The sequence below is a fragment of the Clarias gariepinus genome, chromosome 11 (assembly GCF_024256425.1).
Source record: "Clarias gariepinus isolate MV-2021 ecotype Netherlands chromosome 11, CGAR_prim_01v2, whole genome shotgun sequence".
Classification (NCBI taxonomy): Eukaryota; Metazoa; Chordata; class Actinopteri; order Siluriformes; family Clariidae; genus Clarias; species Clarias gariepinus.
The window spans coordinates 11,334,998-11,355,730 of NC_071110.1; the positions used below are offsets into that span (position 1 = coordinate 11,334,998).

Genomic DNA, 20,733 nt, shown 5'->3' on the forward strand with positions numbered 1-20,733 from the left:
GCTAATGCAATTGAGCAATGCATATGGTACAAGAGCGGAGGACGGGTAATTTTATTCATTTTCATTACACAGAAGAATCTGTTACTGTGTTGAGGCAGTTCCTCTTTTTTCCATTCTTGGAATATTTGTTTCTGTCAAAAAACAGTCTAGTGTGACATTGGCATTGGAGTTCCTCCTACTCTGATCCACTGTGCTATCTAGCAGATGCCACAGGTCACCTAAAATTAAAGAAAAGTGTAAAGATGTGGTTCGGACATGTTCAGAGGAGAGATTGTGAGCATATTGATAGAAGGATGCTGAGGTTGAACCTACCAGGCAGGAGGTCTAGAGAAAGACCAAAAAGGAGATTTATGGGTGCATTTATGGAGACTTACAGTAGGAAACGATGCAGGGTACACCCTGGACAGGTTGCCAATCTATCGCAGGGAACACAGTGTGCACATAGTGCTTTACTCAAACTATACTCAGCAAAAAAAGAAACGTCCTCTGACTTTCAACTGTTTTTACTTTCAGTAAACTTAATGTGTGAATATTTGTATGAACACTAAAAGAGTCAACACCATAAGACATAAACTAAAAATGTTTCCCAATGTGTCCCTGAATGAAGGGAGGCTCAAAATTAAAAGTACCAGTCAGTATCTGGTGGCCACCAGCTGCTTGAAGTACTGCAGTGCATCTCCTCCTCATGGACTGCCTATTGCGGACAGTCTGAGCACTGATGGAGGGATTGTGTGTTCCTGGTGTGACTCGGGCAGTTGTTGTGGCCATCCTGTACCTGTCACGCAGGTGTAATATTCGGATGTACCGATCCTGTGCAGGTGTTGTTACACGTGGTCTTCCACTGCGAGGATGATCAGCTGTCCTTGCTGTCTCCCTGTAGCGCTGTCTTAGGCGTCTCACAGTGCGGACATGGCGATTTATTGCCCTAGCCACATCAGCAGTCCTCATGCCTCCCTGCAGCATGCCTAATGCACGTTCACGCAGATGAGCAGGGACCCTGGGCATCTTTCTTTTGGGTGTTTTTCACAGTCGGTAGATAAGTCTCTTTAGTGTCCTGCGTTTTTAGAACTGTGACCTTAAATGCCTACTTTCTGTAAGGTCTTAACGACCATTCCACAGGTGCATGTTAATTAATTGATTATGGTTAATTGAACATGCAGGGAAAACATTGTCTAAACCCTTTACAATGAAGATCTGTAAAATTATTTGGATTTTTACAACATTATTGTTAAAATACACAGAAAAGGGGATGTTAATTTTTTTGCTGAGTATATATATATTGGGTGAATTCATAATCACAGTGCAATTTAGCACATTTCAACTTGAAAAATTTAAACTTCCATCATATTGTTGACATATGAACATATAAATTTTGTTTTTGTAAGAGGGCCATTAAAAGAGTAATGTTTTGCCCTACATTTAGAAAATACCAATACTTAATACTTCTACTAACATGTGTTAATTCAGTAAGCTGGAATACTGTTTCAGATAAAGTGCTTATTGATTATAACTATAATTTCAGGAAAAGCTTGGAGTGAGATCCTAAAATTAAAGGCATTCACACTACGCCCATTGTGCATGCCCAGCCATTTTGTCCTACACCAACCATACAGCTTATCCTGCATGCCTCAGGTTCTGTATTTTTTAGTGTTACAGTGTTGAAGTAAAACAACAGATGCGCTCCTGTATGAATTCCAGAAAATAAATAAATAAATAAAAATAGGACCAGGCTTACATACCAGCCAAACTACTCACAGGCTCTCCAGCAGATCCCTGTAGGGCATCAGGGGGCTTGCAGCCTATCCAAGGGCACAAGGCATAGTACACCCTGGACAGGGTGCCAATCCATCGCAGCGCACACACATACAGTACACACACTCAAGCACACACTATGGGCAATTTGGGAATGGAAATTAGACTAATCTGCATGTCTTTGGACTATGGGAGGTAATTATAGACTGTATCTTATTATTGTTATTATTATTATCATCATCATCATCATTATACAGTGGGGCAAAAAAGTATTCACAACCACAAAGACTAGTTGTCTTGGTAACAGATGCGCCAGTGAGACGCACATCAAAAATTTGTCCTCTTTTGAACTCTGATATGCCACATAATGTCGTGTGCAAAGAAGATTGGCCACCAGGCTGGTCAAATCTAGCCATGAAACCTTCAACACTAAATTGGCCAGTGTTTCAGTTCCATTGTCCAACCCCCTGTGTGTGTTTGTATATATATATATATATATATATATATATATGAAAATATAAGAAAAGATAAAGCATGATGAAATGATAAAGAAGAAGGAAAAGAAGAAGAAAAACACAAATAAAGTGGGCCTGTGCTGCATGCGTGTGAAGATGAGTGCCTGCGTGAATCTCATGCTCAATGTGTGAGAGCTGTCAACTTTGCTATTAGTGAATTCTCAAGTCACAAGATTATAGTGTTCTTTGTGGTAATCAGGGTTAATAGTGTAAATATACTGCCAAAATGACCACACAAATAATCTCTTGCTAACTTAACTGGAATTATCACTGAACATGATATTAAAACTAAACATCCCGTTTAGATTTTTCTAAAGCCTGGCAACAAAGGCATTAACTACTTTGACTCTTACATAGTTGCTTAGCAGCCAAATTTTAACATATGATCATTGTATATCTAAACATTTAAAACAATATATTGCATATACAGTAGTTCTATATCATTATAGTATAATTGATATTTGAAGACTAGGGTCCTCCACAGTTAGGGTGGTGCAGGTCCTTCAGCATTTTGTAAAGTTCACAATTTCCAGCTAGTTGATACCAGTTTTTCCCAAATAACGTTTCCATTGTATTCCATCAGCGGTCTAGGAGACATCATAGTGGTCGTTTGAAGTCATAGGGCCACGATAGCATTGCTCAAGCTGCCCAATGGTTGTCGTCTTGTTGCTTCTTGCACGACCCATCTGAGTTTCCATTCTCTGGCATCTTTGTAGGTGTCCTTAAACTTGATTTGCTGTTCAATGTGTTCGATTCAGATTCTATTTCTTAGTTAGATCTTTAGTATTCGCTATTTCCTTCGCTATTTGTGTCATTTGTAGCTTTTACCCTTTGTTCCTCTCATCAACCATGTTTCACAGGTGTAGTGTAGTGCAGGAAGAATGGTGGAATTGAAAACTTGGATACAGGCTTTGACATGTTTCATTTTGATGAATTGTTATATGCTCTTAAAGCTATTCCACGCTCCGCTCCGTCGTGTGCAGATATTTTGAGTCGATTTTGTGGTTGTGGGTGACTTTCCCTACAGTAGGTAAATGTATTTGTCAACAAAATCAATAGCTTGTCCTTTTATTGTGATACCGCAACAGGTTTTCTTCATCACCTGCGTCTTGGTCCTGTTAATGCACAGGCTGATTTTGCAGTCCTGTTAATTCACAGTCCGATGGCAATAGCATTCTTGTAGCATCAACACAGCAGTCTGTACGTTGTAGGCAAACAGGACGATGTCATCAGCAAATCATAAATGGTAAAGCCACTGTTCATCAATCTGGATGCCTTGGTTGTCCCAAACCAGTGTTCGGAAGACATCTTCCAGTGCGACCTTCAAACGTTTTAGCAAGATAGTGTCACCATGTTGAACTCCTCAGATTCCAGGTTGAATGTAGAACAGCTGAATTGTTTTTGTACAGCCAGTGTTGATATTATAGTATTCAAATGTACTTCTTTGGGACATTCTGTTGGATAAGCGCATTGGTAACGTCATTTATTTTGATTGAATTGAACGCATTTGTAGTCAATAAAGATCACGCAAAGTGGCAATTTGCATTTTCAACTTCTTTCCAGTGCTTGGTTGACAACATGTAAATTGCCGATCATCGAGAATCCGCTTTAAAAGCCAGGCTGTTCACATGGCTGTTCCTTGTCATCTGATTGAGGAGAACTATAGTAGATGGTTGGTAGTAGGGTTATTGGTTGGTAGTTATTCAGATCTTCATGGTCACCTTTTTTGGTATCATGACAGTTGTTGAAGAGTAAGGCAAGGGTTTTCCAGAGGATGTTCCAGCCTGTCGTCAGCATTTTGTTGATGATACCAGGTCTTTGTTCTTTTTGAGACTTTTTACACTTTAGATGCAATAATGCCAGGAATATCTTCATCTTCTCTGTAGTCAACCTGTAGCGGAATCATTATCTAGGAGGCAATAATGTTGATGTAGAATTCCTTACATCGCTGTTCCATTTCTTTCTGCTTAGTGAGTCATGTTCCGTCTTCATGTTTCAGCAGCGTCGGCTGCAGTTTGCTGTTGGAGTTGCCATTGTCATTTCTTTAGGCTCCCCCTTCTTTCGGCAGGCTTTAGAAGTTTGTTGGGTCAAAAGAGAAAAATATGAAATTGTAGTATAAAGCTATATTAGCACAATGACAAAGATTACCAATATTAATGATGTTTGTGAACTGTCCATCCATCTATCAAAAGGGTGTGAATGCAACCAGTGGTGCAACCAGTTGCTTAATAAGAACATAACTAATGTACGTAAATATATCTAAGAGTTTGGAGAAAAGCTAAACTTATAAATAATAATTGATTATGCTTATTCATAGATTAGAGTCTGTATGTCCTATTTTCGGTTCAGAATTAAGCGAATTACAATCGATTTTGTAGAGAAGTCTGCCTCTCAATCCACCGCATTGTATCAGACTTAGACCGCTCCAATATGGCGGGCGCGCAGGCGCATAGTGACTGCGAGCGGACTCTATGACCAGCTACGCAAAGAAGCATGACGCGGCGTTGCGACTGATGCACGAGGCCACGCTCGTGCACGATGCGCGCGTGTGCGTCTCTGCGCATGTGCGTTTAAGCTTCCCTCGTCAAAGTCTCCACAGCGGGATTTAGCGTAAACAAGAAACGGAAGGTAAGAACGTGACGGGAAAACGATTTGTAAATGTCTGTTGCCTGGTTACAGTGGTTATGTATGTATAGGTTAGTACATTTTAAACGTTGATGTATGTCTCCGAGGTCTACATGAGGTTAAATGACGACGTTAAATAATATCAGTAATGTCAGTAATGTAAAATGCAGTACAACGCAGAGGTAACACAACTAACAGATTTGTTTATTATTTGCAACAGAAAATGGGAGGAATAGCGAGGCCCTAAATGCGCAGTAGGTTATTTAAATTATTAAACAGCGGAGTATAAATACCTCCAGTCTCATTTCTGGTGCTAATCTGCTTATGCTAAGATTTTAATCTTACTGTTATTTCAAGATAAGGGTCTTATTTACTTTGTCCTGCATTTATTCTAAATCCCGCAATTATTCTCCAACCTTGTCCAGAAATCTCCATTTATGATATGAAATATTATATAACTGACATAACACGTCATATAATAAAAAACAAATGTCAGTCAAAAATTTGGACACACCTCCTGATTCCATGATCTTTGCTGATTTTTATTTCTTCTTACATTGTAAACAATGCTGAAAACATTATGTAATAATCTCTTTAAACAGTTGATATTGAGGCGTATCTGCTATTTATGCTCTGTAATGCCCCTATAACGTCTCTAATCTGAGGTGCTGTCTGTTAATTGGTGATTTTTGAGGTTGGTGACTCTAAATGAACTTTTCTGCAGCAGAAGTAACGTTTGGTCTTGCTTTCCTGAGTTGGTTTTCATGAGAGCCAGTTTCATCATGGTGCTTTATGGGTTTGGCAAATGCAATTGACAATACTATTCTTGCAAGGACTATTTTGAAACAGCTGACCTTTGTGTCTTCATGACCTTTGTGTCCTCTTGTATTTATTGTAATGCAACATATTCCATTTTCTTATTATTGTATGTAGATTATAAAGAAACCGAAACCAGTAAAATAGCTTTGCCCAACTAAATAGAAAACATTTTCTATTTCTTACACACACCGAAATCCTAAAATGTGACTGTTTCTTCTGTAGTCACTCATTATAACATGCAGCAGATGTAACACAGCTGTGTCATTGGAAAGTCTGTGGAAATTCAAACGAAATTCTGCACCACCTGTTTGTAAATAACCATACACATCAGACAGTTTGCATTTTGTGAGCCAATCATGGCTACTTATTAGTAAGCAGTGAAGGCAGGTATATTTTTATAAATATGATTTATTTAAATATTTATTATTTTATTATTTTTTATTATTATTTATTTTTTTTACAATTATTTTACAATTATCCTCACTGTCATCTGGTATGCATGGCATGCATGGAGCTATAAGATAAGCCCAGGCTGTCTTGGCCAGAGACAGAAACTCCTCTTTATTTCTCTCTTTGTTATTATTTTTGTGATAATTATTTTAACCTTCCTACTTTCTGCAGAGTAAGGCTCAAGCTTTTTGAGGGATTCTGACATAGGTTGTTGAGTGAACATCAAAATACAAGATATAGCTGCAGCCTTTGCAGATAACCTTTCATACTTAAATTATTCACACTGTTGTTCTGCTTTAGAAACAAATTTTGCATATTGCAAATTTGACATCTTTTAAAGAGACTTGGTAATATTACAAGACTGGAGATGGCATTTTGATATGGTTGTTGATTTATCAATTTTGCATCATCACAATCGGTTAATGTGATCGGCCAGTTGAGAGACAACCCCTCAGTAAAAATTAAGTGATTATCATTAAGCACTCTTTAAATCCAGTTGTTTTAGAATGTAGAAATAAAACCCAAACTTGTCCAGACTTTTGTCTGGTACAGTATATTAGGTCACTCTCTTACAAATAACTTTGTAAGCAGAAGGTGCTTTTTCATGCTTCTTTGGTGCTACCAGGGACATAAAGATTTTGCACATTTAGTCCTGGTCTTAGACTCTAAACTTGTATAAGCATATGCCTTTACAGTATTCCTTTACAAACAATTCATGGTATGTACATTATTGGACCTTGAGGACCAGGCATAGTAATTGTAAACAATACATGCTGAGTGTATGCAGCATGAACGCAACAAGGAAAAGTACCATAATTTCTGAAAGTGATTTAATTTTTTTGTAAAAAATTTAAGATAATATAAAAGAATTATACTTCATACATGTTCCAAAAATAAACACCATTTTAAAAATTATGAGGTGACCAAGTAGAAATAATAACTTAACTTCATGTAAAGGAAAAAACACACTTCCATTCTTCCATATACAGTGTTTTATTTATTTATTCATTAATTTTTGTATATACATTTGTTTTGTGTCACATTATAACAATTATAAGATTATAAAGCTAAGATTGTGTAAAAAGTCAGTTGTGCATGTGATATTTTAAAGCCATATTCACTGATGACCTGTGCTTCAACAGTCTGTTTGTCTTTTCTTTATTTCTTTTGTACATGTAGTCATGGGCAAGTCAATCTTCTCTTTGCTGAAACACAGAAGCGAAGGTCAGGAGAAACTAACATCTGATGACCCTGACTCTCAGATGGTAGAGGAGGATAAGACTGCTATATCGCAGTTCCCTTATGTTGAGTTCACAGGCAAGGACAGCGTCACCTGTCCCACTTGTCAAGGAACAGGACGAATACCAAGAGGTAAAAAAAAAAAAGGGGGGGGGGGGACCATTAATATTTGCTTTCTGTTAACTAGAAAACCTAATACTAGAATACGATTTTTTTTTTCCCAAAAGAGGATTTATATACTATATTCATCTTAGTCATAAATGTAAAGTTTTAGTAGCTTTTACTGGTGCTTAAGTTAAGGTGTCTGTTTTACAGTATCCACAGCAGTGGCCAAAAGTATTATAATAAAATGTGCCATGTGTTATAGTTTATAGTGCCATGTCACTAATTAGTTTTTACCCAACTGGTGATATTGCTTATTATAATTATCTGGTTAATGGTAGTTAATAGATGGAACAAATATGTAGCAGAACTTTTACTTTCTGAGGATGGGGTGTCATTTTTTCCCAATATGGGTAAAACTACAGAATCCTCAAGTTAATTGCAAACTTATGTAACAAATTTCTGTACACAATCTTCACGAAGCAATCAAGCAGGCATGGATTGAACACATGACACCAGAGTACTGCAGATGTCTTTTGACTAAATTAGAATGAATTACTTCATACTTTAATTGCATCAAATAACAATTTGATATTTTATTAATGGTGTAATTCTTATAATCTTAATTATCACTATTTAAAACATTTGAGTGTCATTAAAACATTGAATCAGTTAGTGACAAATAGAGATGGTTTAAGCACAAGCAAATTAGCCGATGGTGTACATTCTCTCTTTTTCAGAACAAGAAAATCAGCTTGTGGCCCTGATACCATATAGTGACCAAAGACTGAGACCAAGACGAACGTATGTTTCACAAGGATACTTCATAGATCTGTTAGATTTTTAAGAATCTAAGGGATTCTAAGTCTATTCTAAGTCTATTCTATGCTCATATATATATATATATAATGTTTTACTAATTCAAATACCCTTCCTCTAAGTGACTGTAATTAACAAACCTGTGTTTTTACAGTAAACTGTACGTGAGCTTGTCAGTGGTGCTGTGTCTCCTGCTTTGTGGCCTGGCTGTGTTTTTCCTCTTTCCCCGCACCATTGATGTTGCCTATGTCGGAGTGAAATCTACGCATGTCAACTTTGATACACAGCAAAGGATTGTCTATCTTAACATTACAGTGAGATCATTTGTTTCTTCTGTTGCATTGATTGATTGATTGAATTAATCTCTTAGTCAGTTACAGAAGCTGTGCTGTAACTGTGTAACAGGCACCAGGAAGGCTATTGGGTAGCAGTTTTTAAAGTTTCAGTATGTATGTGTGTGTCTGTGTGTGTGTATATAAATTAATAATATATATGTAAATTAATATGTCACTATTACATTATATCATAGTATGAACTACACAAATTTAATGGCCCTGCTGTATTGTCTTTTTGTATGGATTTTTCTCCTGTCAAGTAACTATGTAAACAGTAAATATGCTATGAGCACTCATTTGGTGTTATTGAAGAAAACTATTGAAAATGTAACAGCAGTATCACTTAGTGTCCTTTAAAAATATCCTACAAGGCCATTACTCTCATGCATTTACTGTAAATACTGTAAATTTACTTTAATAATAAACTAAAATAAACCTTAAAATTTGGTAATTAGATGCATGTGGTTTTATCAGTTGCACTCTTGTCATCATCAAAAAAACAATTAATGGAATAGCTTTTAAAAGAATCCTGTTCATTGCACAAGTACTGTTTCCAGCGACTTCTACAATCTTTGGCAAGGTGCATTACAGCTACAGTACTCTGGTTGATTTGTGATGACCTAACACCTTAGTAATGCCTTTAATGTTGTTTATTTCCCTTTTTTAATTTATCATCCATCCGATATGTTTTACTGTGGAGTAAGGTGGATATGATATTTTGAGCTGTTTGTGAATTATGTAATAATCAAGTTAATCGTTGTCTCATTTCAGAACACTCTCAACATTACTAATAACAACTACTATCCAGTACAAGTGGCAAACATCACAGCACAGGTGCAGTTCTATAAGACAGTTATCGGAAAGTCAGTTGTGAGCAATGTGACAAGCGTAATGCCCCTGGATATGCAGCAGGTGCGTAAGTTTTTATTTTAAAGCCATGTTTTCAGTTTTAACTTCTACACCAGGTTTACTTTCAGCTCCACTTGCAAATATGACTATCTTCAAATAAATAAAAAAACTCTTTTAAAGTATTGTTTATCCATTAAAAATTTGGCTTGTTACTATTTAAAGCATTAAATCATTGTGAGATGAGATGGCCAAAGTTTAAAAGATAAAATATGTAAGTGAAAAAAGGTAAAATATGTAAAGGATTAACTTACCCCCCTAAAGTAGAAGCTTATTAGTCAGTTAAATTTATTCTTGATCCGGAGGCTGCAAAATATCTCCGCCTGTAAATGTGTTTTTTCTCATTTTCACTTAGACTTTTATTTGTGGTTGAAGTTAGAAGATTGATGTAGAAGAAAAAGAAGAACATATTTAAGTTCAGAAAATCCTGTAATCTTTAGCTTTAACCTATATACAAGAAAATGGTACAAATCTCACCCTCTAAGGGTTTTCTCAAGCACCAACACATGTTATAACTAGGACAGAGTGTCTTATAACTGACGGTACTTCTGAATTTAAGAGATTATATTACTCATCCAGGTCACTGTATGCTCCAGGTTATGGATGTTTTCTCTGCCAGTGGCTACAGCAATTGTGTCAGTGTGTTTGCATGTGTGTGTTACTTATTACCTTAGCTTACCGAGTGCCTTTATATGTTGTTTTTAAGCTCCTGTTTTAAATGAGTCACCAGCTCCATCATGATAAAAGGATAACAATGGAATGTAAACCAGCTGAGCCAACATAGAGTCTACTGCTAAATTTAAACGAAATAAATACACTGTACATTTCTAGTAGTGTATTTTGTTACATACTAGCTCTCTGATTTTACATTTTTAATTACTGAAAGCCTTGGAGTACACATGTTGTTAGTTTTTACAGCAATGATGTGACCTTTTGAGTTTTCTTACACTAATCCGTGGGTTCACTGCTGGGTAAACACTGTAAGCAGCACTAACTGCCCTTTGTTGCGGCTGTGTTTTTTCCTGTTTAGGTTGATTTCTCTGTTTTCACAGTCATAGCCAATGAGATGAGCTACATCTAGTAAGTATTTTAAGTTGTGAAATATGGTTTCCTGATAAGACTTTTTAGATGGATATTGTATGCATTAACATTTGTTTTTACCTTTCAGTGACTTTTGTACCATGGAGACAATAAAAGTGCACAACATTGTGGTCATCATGCAGTAAGTATTACTATATTGCCATAAAGTGTGTAACTACAGAGCATTCTTGTCATTCTCAGTCTTTTTGTCATTTTTCCAGGAATCTTATTTCTCAGAATGTGTTGAGTCATTTTTTTATAATGTACTGTAACATAGTAGCTTCAGTTACAGGGCGTATTTAACATATGTATTGATACACTTCTTCTAATACTTTGTCATTCCTGTAGTCATTAATTACTCAGAGATTTGTATGTTGGACACTCAAATCTCTGTCTAATTTGTCACTACAGAAATGACAATGTATTAGAAGTGTATTAATACAAACGTTTAATCTGCCTTGCACCTGGAACTACTACGAGAGTTAACTGTATAAAAAAAATACTCAAGACATAAAATACAAAATATATAAAATTTCTGTAAAAAGAAATGTGTACACTGCCTGGCCAATAAAAAAATTAGTTCGATCTAATATTTTGTTTAACCACCTTGTCCCTTGATTACGGCATGCATGTGATGATTCCTCATCAGAGGTAATTTTTTTCACAGTTTTTGGAATTGCCCATGCAATCAGGGAGGAGGAAAATATAAATTTAGATAATTCAGGTCATCAGCTGACTTCATTTTAGTCCAATGTAATGTTGCTGAGCTTATTGTGGATCTGACCAACTAAAGTAATCTCCGGTCATAACACTGCCTCCAGAGATTTGTACTGTGGCCACTATGCATAAAGGGTTTATAGGTATTAAAGGGTGACGCGCTTGTCACTCTGGAATGGTATACATTTTGGACGCATCAGACCACATCTCTTTCTTTTGCTTCAGGTCCAGTGTTTATGCTGTCTAGCAAACTGAAGTATTTCTTTTCAATTAGCTTTACTGACAAGTGGCTCAACTTTTGCAAAGTTGACAGTTTAGCACTGTCCTTTCAGGTTATAATAATAATATATTTGACCGTTGAGCAAATTTCCTGTAATGTATTATTTGTTTTATGCAGGCCAATCAATTGTAAATTTCTGGAACAGCAAGTTATTTATTTATTTATTTATTTATTTATTTGTATGCCAGGCACTGAAAAACATTTAGGAAAGGAGTCTTAAAAAAAATAGAAAGCTGTCGTTTTTGACTTATTAACTTTAAGCAACAGAAAAAGAGAAGTTGGTATGGGGAATTGAAATTATTTATCACTTTTATAACGAAAGTTCTAACATAAGTGAAAACAGGGATTTCACAGACATTACAACAGATGTAACTATAAATGCACAAAAATAAGCCTTTCTATAATTAATGAAAAAATTATAATAGTGGTACAAGTGGGGAATTTCTTTCTTTCTATTTTTAAAACTTGCTGTCCCTAAGATTTGCTGTTTAGGGAAATCAGTCAACCCTGTATCTATCTGAAAAAAGAGGTAAAAGAGTTTGTAGGTATAAAAAAAAAAAGGAAGTAAATTTTAATGCAGTCGTAGTTTCATCATGACACATTTCCGGTTCACAACGCCTTATTATGAGTCATTATAAGTCATACGTATGTAGTATTAAAATGTTTAATCTGTATGATGTACATTGATGTACATGATGTACATGATGTACATTTTTAGAAATACATGGGTCAAATATGTTCAAATCAATGTCTAATTACCCAAAACCATACTATGAAGATCAGTGTTCATGTAGAGAATATTCAAACCATATTATGTTAGCCTTTGTTCTGCAATACAGTTCATTTCATACCTTCACTTTTAATGTCGTCTTTGTCCCTTAGGATGACTGTTACCACAGTGTACTTTGGCCACGCTGAACAGATCTCTCAGGAGAGTTACTTGTACGTGGACTGCGGCACAAACACCACCAATTCCAATGGACACATGACAGTGATACAGTGACCCCTTACACCTTAAACCAATCCCGCCATTTCTGCACTGAAGGATATTAGAGATTTTTCCTATTATGTTTAAATTGCTGTGCATGGTCATGTCAGGAAGATGGCAAAGCCTCAGACAGAATTTCCTCAGACATATGTATGGATGACTTTTTATAGATGGATGCATATTAGAAGACGTTTTTTGACATATGATTGCAAATTTGCCGGTCCAGTGTGGTCTCGCATTTTTGAATACCTCAGTTTCTTCAGGAGGAGTTTGTGATGTAAAAGGAAGACACCACATGTTAGTTTCACTGACTGTTTTATAAACCACTGACATTTTGTTTCATTTTACTTACAAAGCAGCAGAAGAATGGAGGATTGGAGAAAAAAATATTTGCTTTATAGACATTTATGTCTGGACAGTGACTTTTTATGTATATAAACTTTACACTTTTTATACCTGTTATGAAGTATTTATTTAATGGTAAAATGGGATATTTATAAACGTCTCAATAATATACAGTATGTGTGGTCTGGGACTGTTTGATACACTAACCAAATATATATATATATATATATATATATATATACACACACTACCGTTCAAAAGTTTTAGGACACTTTCTAGCTCCGTGATCGTTCCTGATTTTTATTTCTTTCTACATTGTAAAGGAATGCTGATGGCGTCCAAAAATGCATTAATCTCCTTCGAACAGTTAATGGTGAGATGTGTCTGCTACTTATGCTCTGTAAAGACTTTATAACGCCTCTAATCTGAGGTGCTGTTAATTGGACATTTTTCAGGCTGATAACTCTAAATGAACTTCTCGTCTGCGGCAGAGGTAGGTTTTGGTCTCGCCCTCCTGGGACGGCCTTCATGAGAGCTAGTTTCATTATGGTGCTTGACAGATTTTGCAAATGCACTTGACAATACTGTCCTTACAAGACCTATTACAAAAAGGCCGACCTCTCTGTCTTAAAATAACAACTAACTGTTGTTTTTCTTGTTGTTACGTAATAACCTAATCCCATATGTGTTATTTTATAGGCATTGTTGTAGAATGTAGAAAATAAATCACTAAACAAAAACAAAGAGATTTTCAAGTGTTCTAAAACTTTTGAACGGTAGTGTGTGTGTGTGTGTGTATATATATATATATATATATATATATATATATAGTAAACTGTATTATTTTAAAAATGTGCAATATGATATTGTGTGAAGCCGGAATGGTTGGATCTTTTTTAACTAATCATTAAAAATATTCTCTTTTTTTTTTTACCACTTAAAAAAAATCTAAGAAAAAATGTACAGCTTGACAAATCTGACTAAAAGATCCTTATTCAACCACACCTTATTTTTGAGGTGTGTTTTTGTTTGTTCTGTATTAATTAATACAAAAAATTAAAAGAAAATTTTACTTGAGGATTTCTGGGGTTTTTTTTGTTGTTGAGGATTTTTTTATTTAATTTATACATTTTTAAAGCTGTTAATGTGTCCTGTTTCTTGCTCTTGTTGTGTCTAATCATATTGAATTTGGACAGAGAAAGCATTGCAGGCGAAAACTGAACAGAAAAGAACTTGAAATGCCTGTTCGTTGTGTTTATGTGAAGTGGTTTTGGTTTTGCTAGTTTGCAATGTTAAACAGTACATCAAAACAGTGCAACAGACAATGTAACAAATCAATAGTGAAACAGGCTGTGCAGTAACTACAGTGGTTGAGACATAGACAATAGACATTGCAGGTTTGAGGTATAAAACAAATGTAGCTAGAGGTGGTAGCACTTAAATCTTTTACAGTTTTATGTAATAGGTTTTACATTTGGTATCACAAACTCAATCATCGTCTATACCGCTTTATCCTGTATTCAGGGTCATGGAAGGCCTAGGCAACGAGGTGGGGTACACCCCAGGCAGGGTGCCAATCCATTGCAGGGCACACACACACTCATTCACAAACTAAAGGTAGTTTGGAAACGCCAATTAGCCTAACTTGCATGTCTTTGGACTGTGGGTGTACACCCACCAAGTACGGAGAGATCATGGAAACTCCATGCACACAGAGACGGGAATCGAACCCAGAACCTGGAGGTGCAAGGTGTCAATGCTGACCACTATATACGTTTGGGATCATGTGGAATATTACAGATAATGTATTTTACATTCTAGTATACATTAGTGTTTTTTTTGTATATTTTATAACAAATCCCCTTATTTACACTTGTCCCCTATTCAGCTCTAAAAATTTATTTATATACTGTAATTGATTTGAAGTATTAGGATAAAAAAAAGGGCTAATCGCTGTTCTTCCACTAGAGGGCAGACTATAGCTTCTGACAAAATGTACTAATGATCAGCAGCCCATCTTTTATGATGTATCTTTTCAGAATTACCCAATTTGGTATTCTCACAGCACTTATTTTCAGAGTAATTATATTGCTAAAAAGAATCTGGATGATTTTTATTTAGATTCAAAACATAAAATCTGTTTAAATGGGAAAGTTTCTGCATGATTCCTTCTGTCGCAATGTTGCTACATAGATTTATGTTGAGTCATAAAATATATTTTTTTAAAATTGACAACCCGTGGGAAAAAAAGAAAAAAAAAACTGCACTGTACAAGTAATTTTTAACTCAATGCTTTTTAAAAGCATGCGTATACGCCACATGCCCACTAGGTCGCGCCATTTCTTCTATTTAAAACCTAAGCTTTAATCGTACAGTGAAAATGCTGCTGCATACTTAATTAACAAATGCACATTTTCTTTAACTTTATTGATAATTCTGCTTCATTGATAATACTGAAGTCAGTATAGAATGCACGTGTTAGTAAACTATCTAAAGTGTTTGTTTAAAAGTATTCACACCCCAGACAGTGAGGAAGAGGTCTCTTGGGCGAACAGCTATGGCATCTGTTAATGCTGTTAGAGAAATCTCTTGCTTTCTTTTTCACTTGCAAGAAAGATGCCTGCTTTGATTCCTGTAAGAACACCTGAAAAAACAGTCAGTCTTCATAACCCAGGAAAAGGAAATAAACAAGAGTAAAACATAACTTTTCTATTTATTTGTCAGAGAAATGTCAAATATGTGACATCTGCATACAGAGAGGCTTGACTGAACAACAAATCATGAACATACCATAAGTATTGTTATTGTTATTATATTTTATCTAACATGTTTTTTTCTTGTGTGTTTTGGAGAAAGAAATGCATCGAATGTGGTCTGAAAACATTGCATTGTACTCCTTGTGAGGAGGGGGAACATTTGGTGCACATCTGGAAAAAACATTTCCTTACATCTGGGAATGTGATATTTTACAAATAGACCATGAAAATTTCATGAGAGCTTGTCTTTGTGGACTCAAGCTCAATAGAGATGGTACATACTTTATTATTGTTCATCTATAAGAATCTGTGAGTGGGCAATTGAACTGGCATTGTATTATGATTCTTTTTATCCAAGGTCCTTACTACAAATTAATATGCATAATTTTGTAATAAAATGCCTATCTTTAAAAAACAAAGACCTTACAGCATACCAACACATTCTTTAGGAACCAGAATGGGGTTAAAATTTGTGGTAAAAAAAGTTGCATTTCAATTAAAAGCTCCAAAATGATCACTGTCTAGTACAAATCTTCATCTAATCACTTTTTACTATAAATCTTTATCAAATCGTTATAAAATGCAAAAGTAAAACAGTCAGGCTGTAACACGTGGAACGGTTAGCCTGGGTCATAAACACATTTGTACAGAGTACATTTGTACTCTCCACTAGTTTTTTTCTTTGTCATATTCACTCTATATCTCAGTGTCATTCCTCCTCTCTCCTGTAGGTGTGCTGTAGAACAGGGTGGCACATCCAGAGAGCTGGACAGCATTCCCAGACCTTCACTCTTGCCCTGTTGCTTGTGTGTGCGAGTGTGTGTGGACACGAGAATGGCAGTGTTTAGTCGGTCATCTTCACTGCTCTGGACCTACCTTTGTATGGTCATGCTGGCTCTGCTGGCTGGTGTCTGCCTGGGAAGATCTGACTCACCCCGTGGCGTCTCTTTACCTTTTGTGTTTGACCTGAATGCAGTGTGTGATCCACCATGCAAACATGCTGGGATCTGTATCCGAAACAGCACCTGCTTGTGTTCACCGGGCTACGAGGGCGAGACCTGCCAGTATGGTGATGTTTCCAGTTTTTTACTCATTTAAAGTGTGGGAAATGTGAAGAGAGAGAGAGAGAGAGAGAGAGAGAGAGAGAGAGTTTGGCTGCAGGACAGTTTTCATTTTGGCTATGTAATACTTTAAACAGAATATTTGATTTCATTTTGAAATAATTAACTCCTTTATAAACTGAAGACATGAAATATGATTGTGTGAAATGTACCAATATGATTGTTGATTTTAGCTAACTGTGACCCAAAGTGTAAAAATGGAGGTGAATGTCTCCGACCTGGAAAGTGCAGATGTCCTCCAGGATTTGGTGGGAAATATTGCGAAAAAGGTATATTGTACAGTATGTTTCTTCAGTAAGCTCCCAGTGTTATGATTGGACTTCTGGGAAAATGAAATCTTTTTTTAAGATTTTAAATTTACAAGAGAAATAAGAAATAACTACAACAAGTTACTGTGAATAATATTGCCTGAAGGTGCAACTGGAGTGAAAGAGTGAAAGATATTTGAATAAATGGGTAACGTGTGTCTTTACCAGTGGCATGCGGTGATGGTTGCTGGAATGGTGGAGAATGCATCGCAGTGAACGGACAAGCCAAGTGCATCTGTCCCTCCAGCTGGACTGGATCCAAATGTCAAGAAGGTTTGTTGGTTTCAGTTTTTAGGAAATAAGGCTAAGTAGGAAGGAGATAATTGAGGATTCCTCTTTCATTAATGTGCAACATGCCACTCTAATTCTGTCTTATAATTAAAACGTTAAAAAGTCATTTTTAGATTTTCACCAATCCTTGTTTAGTGATATTATTAGATAACTGGGAAGCATTCCAATGTAATTTATTGTAAATAATTGCAGATTTGAAGCCAACTGATGATCACAAACTGATGATCTTTCTCAAAAGAAATTATATATAAAAAAAAAGGACAGTATGAGAATGTGTGTGTATGCTTTATGACTGAATGACATTTTGACTGTGTGTATGAGCTGGTTCTGTTTCTACAGCAATCTGTCCTCAGGGTTGCCACAATGGAGGCAGCTGTGTGGATCCTGGAATCTGCAGCTGTCCAGAGGGATGGCTAGGGGGAGCCTGTCACATTGGTGAGCCAAACTACACACACACGCACGCATGCATGCACGCACGCACACACACACACACACACACACACACGCACATCATAAGCTCATATAGGCTATATTATATTGACTCATATTGACTGCTCATGGCACAATATTATGTATTACATCCATATCAACATGTATATTGTGGTTTTAATGCAGTGGTTAAAATATTTCAACATGCAACAGGTACATACTTCAATCTCTAATTACTCTATAAAATATTAGTGCTGGACTTGATTATCTGGTTGACTTCACTATTAATGGGAGCTTTAATATAATAGTCAGACTGTGAGCTTTGTCTTCTTTCTTTAATCTTTTATAACTGTAATACTGATATCAGTCGAACCACTCTGTGTGCCTTATTGTTGTTATACAATAGTAATATTGTTCTATCTCTACAGCTGTGTGCAAGAAACCGTGTATGAATGGTGGGAAGTGTTTTTCTCCAGACAAATGTCGTTGTCGCAGTCTGTTCTCTGGCCCTCAGTGCGAAGACAGAAAAAAACTTTTCTGATCTCAGTACTTACTGTACACTCCCTCAGAACCGCAGAGCTGGCCACATGGTGCTATTCATTTAAGTTTGTTCATTTACTTATTTTTGCATTTGTAAGCAAATTTGTTACATTATACTGTATGTGTACTGTGTGTTTTTATGACATAAAATAAATGGAAAAAAAAAACAAGTTTATGTTTGTATGTGAGGTTGATTCCCTGGGGGTGGAATTTAGATAATGTATTTTATATTTACAGTAAAAAATATGAATTCTGTACATCTTGTCAGAAAGCACATTGCCATGCCTGAAATATATTTATATATGCCTGCATATACAACAGTATGTAACAATATGTATGACAGAAATCAATTAAAACATTTATCTCTGATAAAAGAATTTAGTGGTGCGCTTTTAAATTTTATAATTCTGTAATTCAGTTAGATCATTGAAAGGTAGATTATCAGTGGCAGCTGCTAGCTTTTATTAGCTCATATTAGGCCTTAATCATAAAATTCATTATGTTATTTGTATGTAAATTCTGTCAGTCAAAAAAGTGGTTCCGCCCTTTAAACAGCTTCTCCAATCATCATGCAGCAGCCCAGCGTCCTGGCCCGCCCACTGCTCCATTCACTCCCAGAGAAGCTGAGCTTCCCTGAAACTGACAATTTTGGTGCATTTATCCAATTACCGTCCAGCTTTTCTGCAGTGAAAAAAGCTCCTTTGTGCTTTTGCCCATAGAGCTCTAGTGAAGCTGGGCTTCAGGAGGGTTTAATGCGCTGTGCTGCACGGAAATGTATGACAAGAAAATCGCGTCAAACAATCTACAATAAATACCTGATTCTGAACGACCTAGTTTTGAAGTTAAACGCGTTCTAGCGCACTTTTATTAAAACCAATATAACTACGACAGTGCATATATAAGCATTTATTTTCTGACATAGTAGAGAAAGCGGAGCTTCCCTTGTAGTCTTAGAGCAGCCACCACTGATATATACAGTATATACTGTATATTTATATATATATATATACAGCGAAATTTGGATTGCGAGTAACACGGTTTGCGAGTGTCCCGCAAAAAGAGCAAAGATTTTTGATGAATTTTGACTTGAAAAACAAGCAAGTCTTGGTTTACGAGTACCAAGTATCATGTAACACGTGTAAACGCATGCGCTTCTTGTTTTGACGCAGAGGGTCACATGATCACAACTCAGTTGTCTTTGTAAACACCCACAAACACACAATCACATCCACTGCCCACTGTGGATTTCTGCTATACAATATATACATTATTAATTATTTATTGAAACAATCACAATTTGATGTAGTGGTAGGTGTTTTGCCTGCCATGCGGAAGGCCCGGGTTCTATTCCCAGCCAGTGCCCAAACCCCCCAGCCACTGGATGCAGTGCCGGTCCCCAAGCCCAGATAAAATGGGAGGGTTGCGTCAGGAAGGGCATCCAGAATAAAACCTGTGCCAAGTTGTTGTGCGGACTGAATATTTCTCAGTGGCGACCCCTTGCTGGGAGCAGCCAAAAGACCACCAACAAAGTTAGAAGATTTCCAAATTGTTATTATTTATTTTGTTTAAATCTCGTTATTTGAAAAAATACATTTAAGTTACTTCAAGATTAATAAGATGTGTATTTTATAAGGATGTAAATCAAGAAAAATTTTGATCTAATTGAAAAAACATCCAGACTAGGCACTTGTGGTACATGCTGTGTATTACAGAATATATTTCTTAGGACATAAACTTAATGGTATGTATTAGATTTGTATATATTTATTTAACATCTTTATTCTGCCTTTACATACACCTCACTAAAAGTGATTCAGATCTAAGATTGGACATGTGTGCAGAATTACAATCAGAATCAGTTTTTTTTGGTCAAGTATGTTGACACACAAGGAATTCGATTCCAGCTGTTTGCGACTGTAAAAGTACAGGCCTACATAATAATACTGTGCGTTTGTTATAGAAAAAGACACTATACACAGTAAGTACACAGCATTCGATAACTATACAGATTAAATAAGGGCCGTGAAAATGTTTAGAGTACGTAACAGATCTGCACTGTACATAATTGTGTGTGCCTGGTAGTGCAAGTATTGTAACTGCAGTGTGCATCACATATACTTTACTGTAAGTAATGCATAATTGTAGGATGTGATAAGTATGTATGTTGGTGGTTTTATGCAATACACACTACAAGATGTTTAAATGATGCAAATAACATAAGTAAGAAGTAAGAAGTTGGTAGAAAGCATGTTGCAGATTAGTATAATCAAGTTCAACGGTTAATGAGGATGTTACTGTGCCTTGTAGTTTTGGCAC

General features: G+C 36.1%; 2 protein-coding genes across 2 annotated transcripts; both read left to right on the forward strand.

Moving 5' to 3' along the window:
- The first annotated feature begins 4,783 nt into the window (after positions 1-4,783).
- tmem106ba (transmembrane protein 106Ba) lies at positions 4,784-13,143 on the forward strand. Its single transcript, XM_053507996.1, has 8 exons — positions 4,784-4,895; positions 7,341-7,532; positions 8,243-8,306; positions 8,476-8,635; positions 9,428-9,568; positions 10,593-10,642; positions 10,731-10,784; positions 12,522-13,143. The coding sequence occupies exons 2-8, from the start codon at positions 7,343-7,345 to the stop codon at positions 12,640-12,642; spliced, it is 780 nt and encodes a 259-aa protein (XP_053363971.1). The 5' UTR covers positions 4,784-4,895; positions 7,341-7,342; the 3' UTR covers positions 12,643-13,143.
- A 3,358-nt stretch (positions 13,144-16,501) lies between these two features.
- seraf (Schwann cell-specific EGF-like repeat autocrine factor) lies at positions 16,502-18,585 on the forward strand. The gene is made up of 5 exons (XM_053507828.1): positions 16,502-16,797; positions 17,023-17,118; positions 17,326-17,430; positions 17,788-17,883; positions 18,306-18,585. Exons 1-5 carry the CDS (start codon positions 16,563-16,565, stop codon positions 18,416-18,418), a joined length of 645 nt encoding a protein of 214 aa, XP_053363803.1. The 5' UTR covers positions 16,502-16,562; the 3' UTR covers positions 18,419-18,585.
- The last annotated feature ends 2,148 nt before the right edge of the window (positions 18,586-20,733 follow it).

Excerpts from the sequence above, each read along its gene's own strand:
- tmem106ba (XM_053507996.1), top strand. The coding sequence starts at position 7,343 with ATGGGCAAGTCAATCTTCTCTTTGCTGAAACACAGAAGCGAAGGTCAG. Across the intron at positions 8,636-9,427 it reads TTGTCTATCTTAACATTACA|AACACTCTCAACATTACTAA; the intron begins GTGAGATCATTT and ends GTCTCATTTCAG. Across the intron at positions 10,643-10,730 it reads AATGAGATGAGCTACATCTA|TGACTTTTGTACCATGGAGA; the intron begins GTAAGTATTTTA and ends TTTACCTTTCAG.
- seraf (XM_053507828.1), top strand. The coding sequence starts at position 16,563 with ATGGCAGTGTTTAGTCGGTCATCTTCACTGCTCTGGACCTACCTTTGT. Across the intron at positions 16,798-17,022 it reads GGGCGAGACCTGCCAGTATG|CTAACTGTGACCCAAAGTGT; the intron begins GTGATGTTTCCA and ends TGTTGATTTTAG. Across the intron at positions 17,431-17,787 it reads TGGATCCAAATGTCAAGAAG|CAATCTGTCCTCAGGGTTGC; the intron begins GTTTGTTGGTTT and ends CTGTTTCTACAG.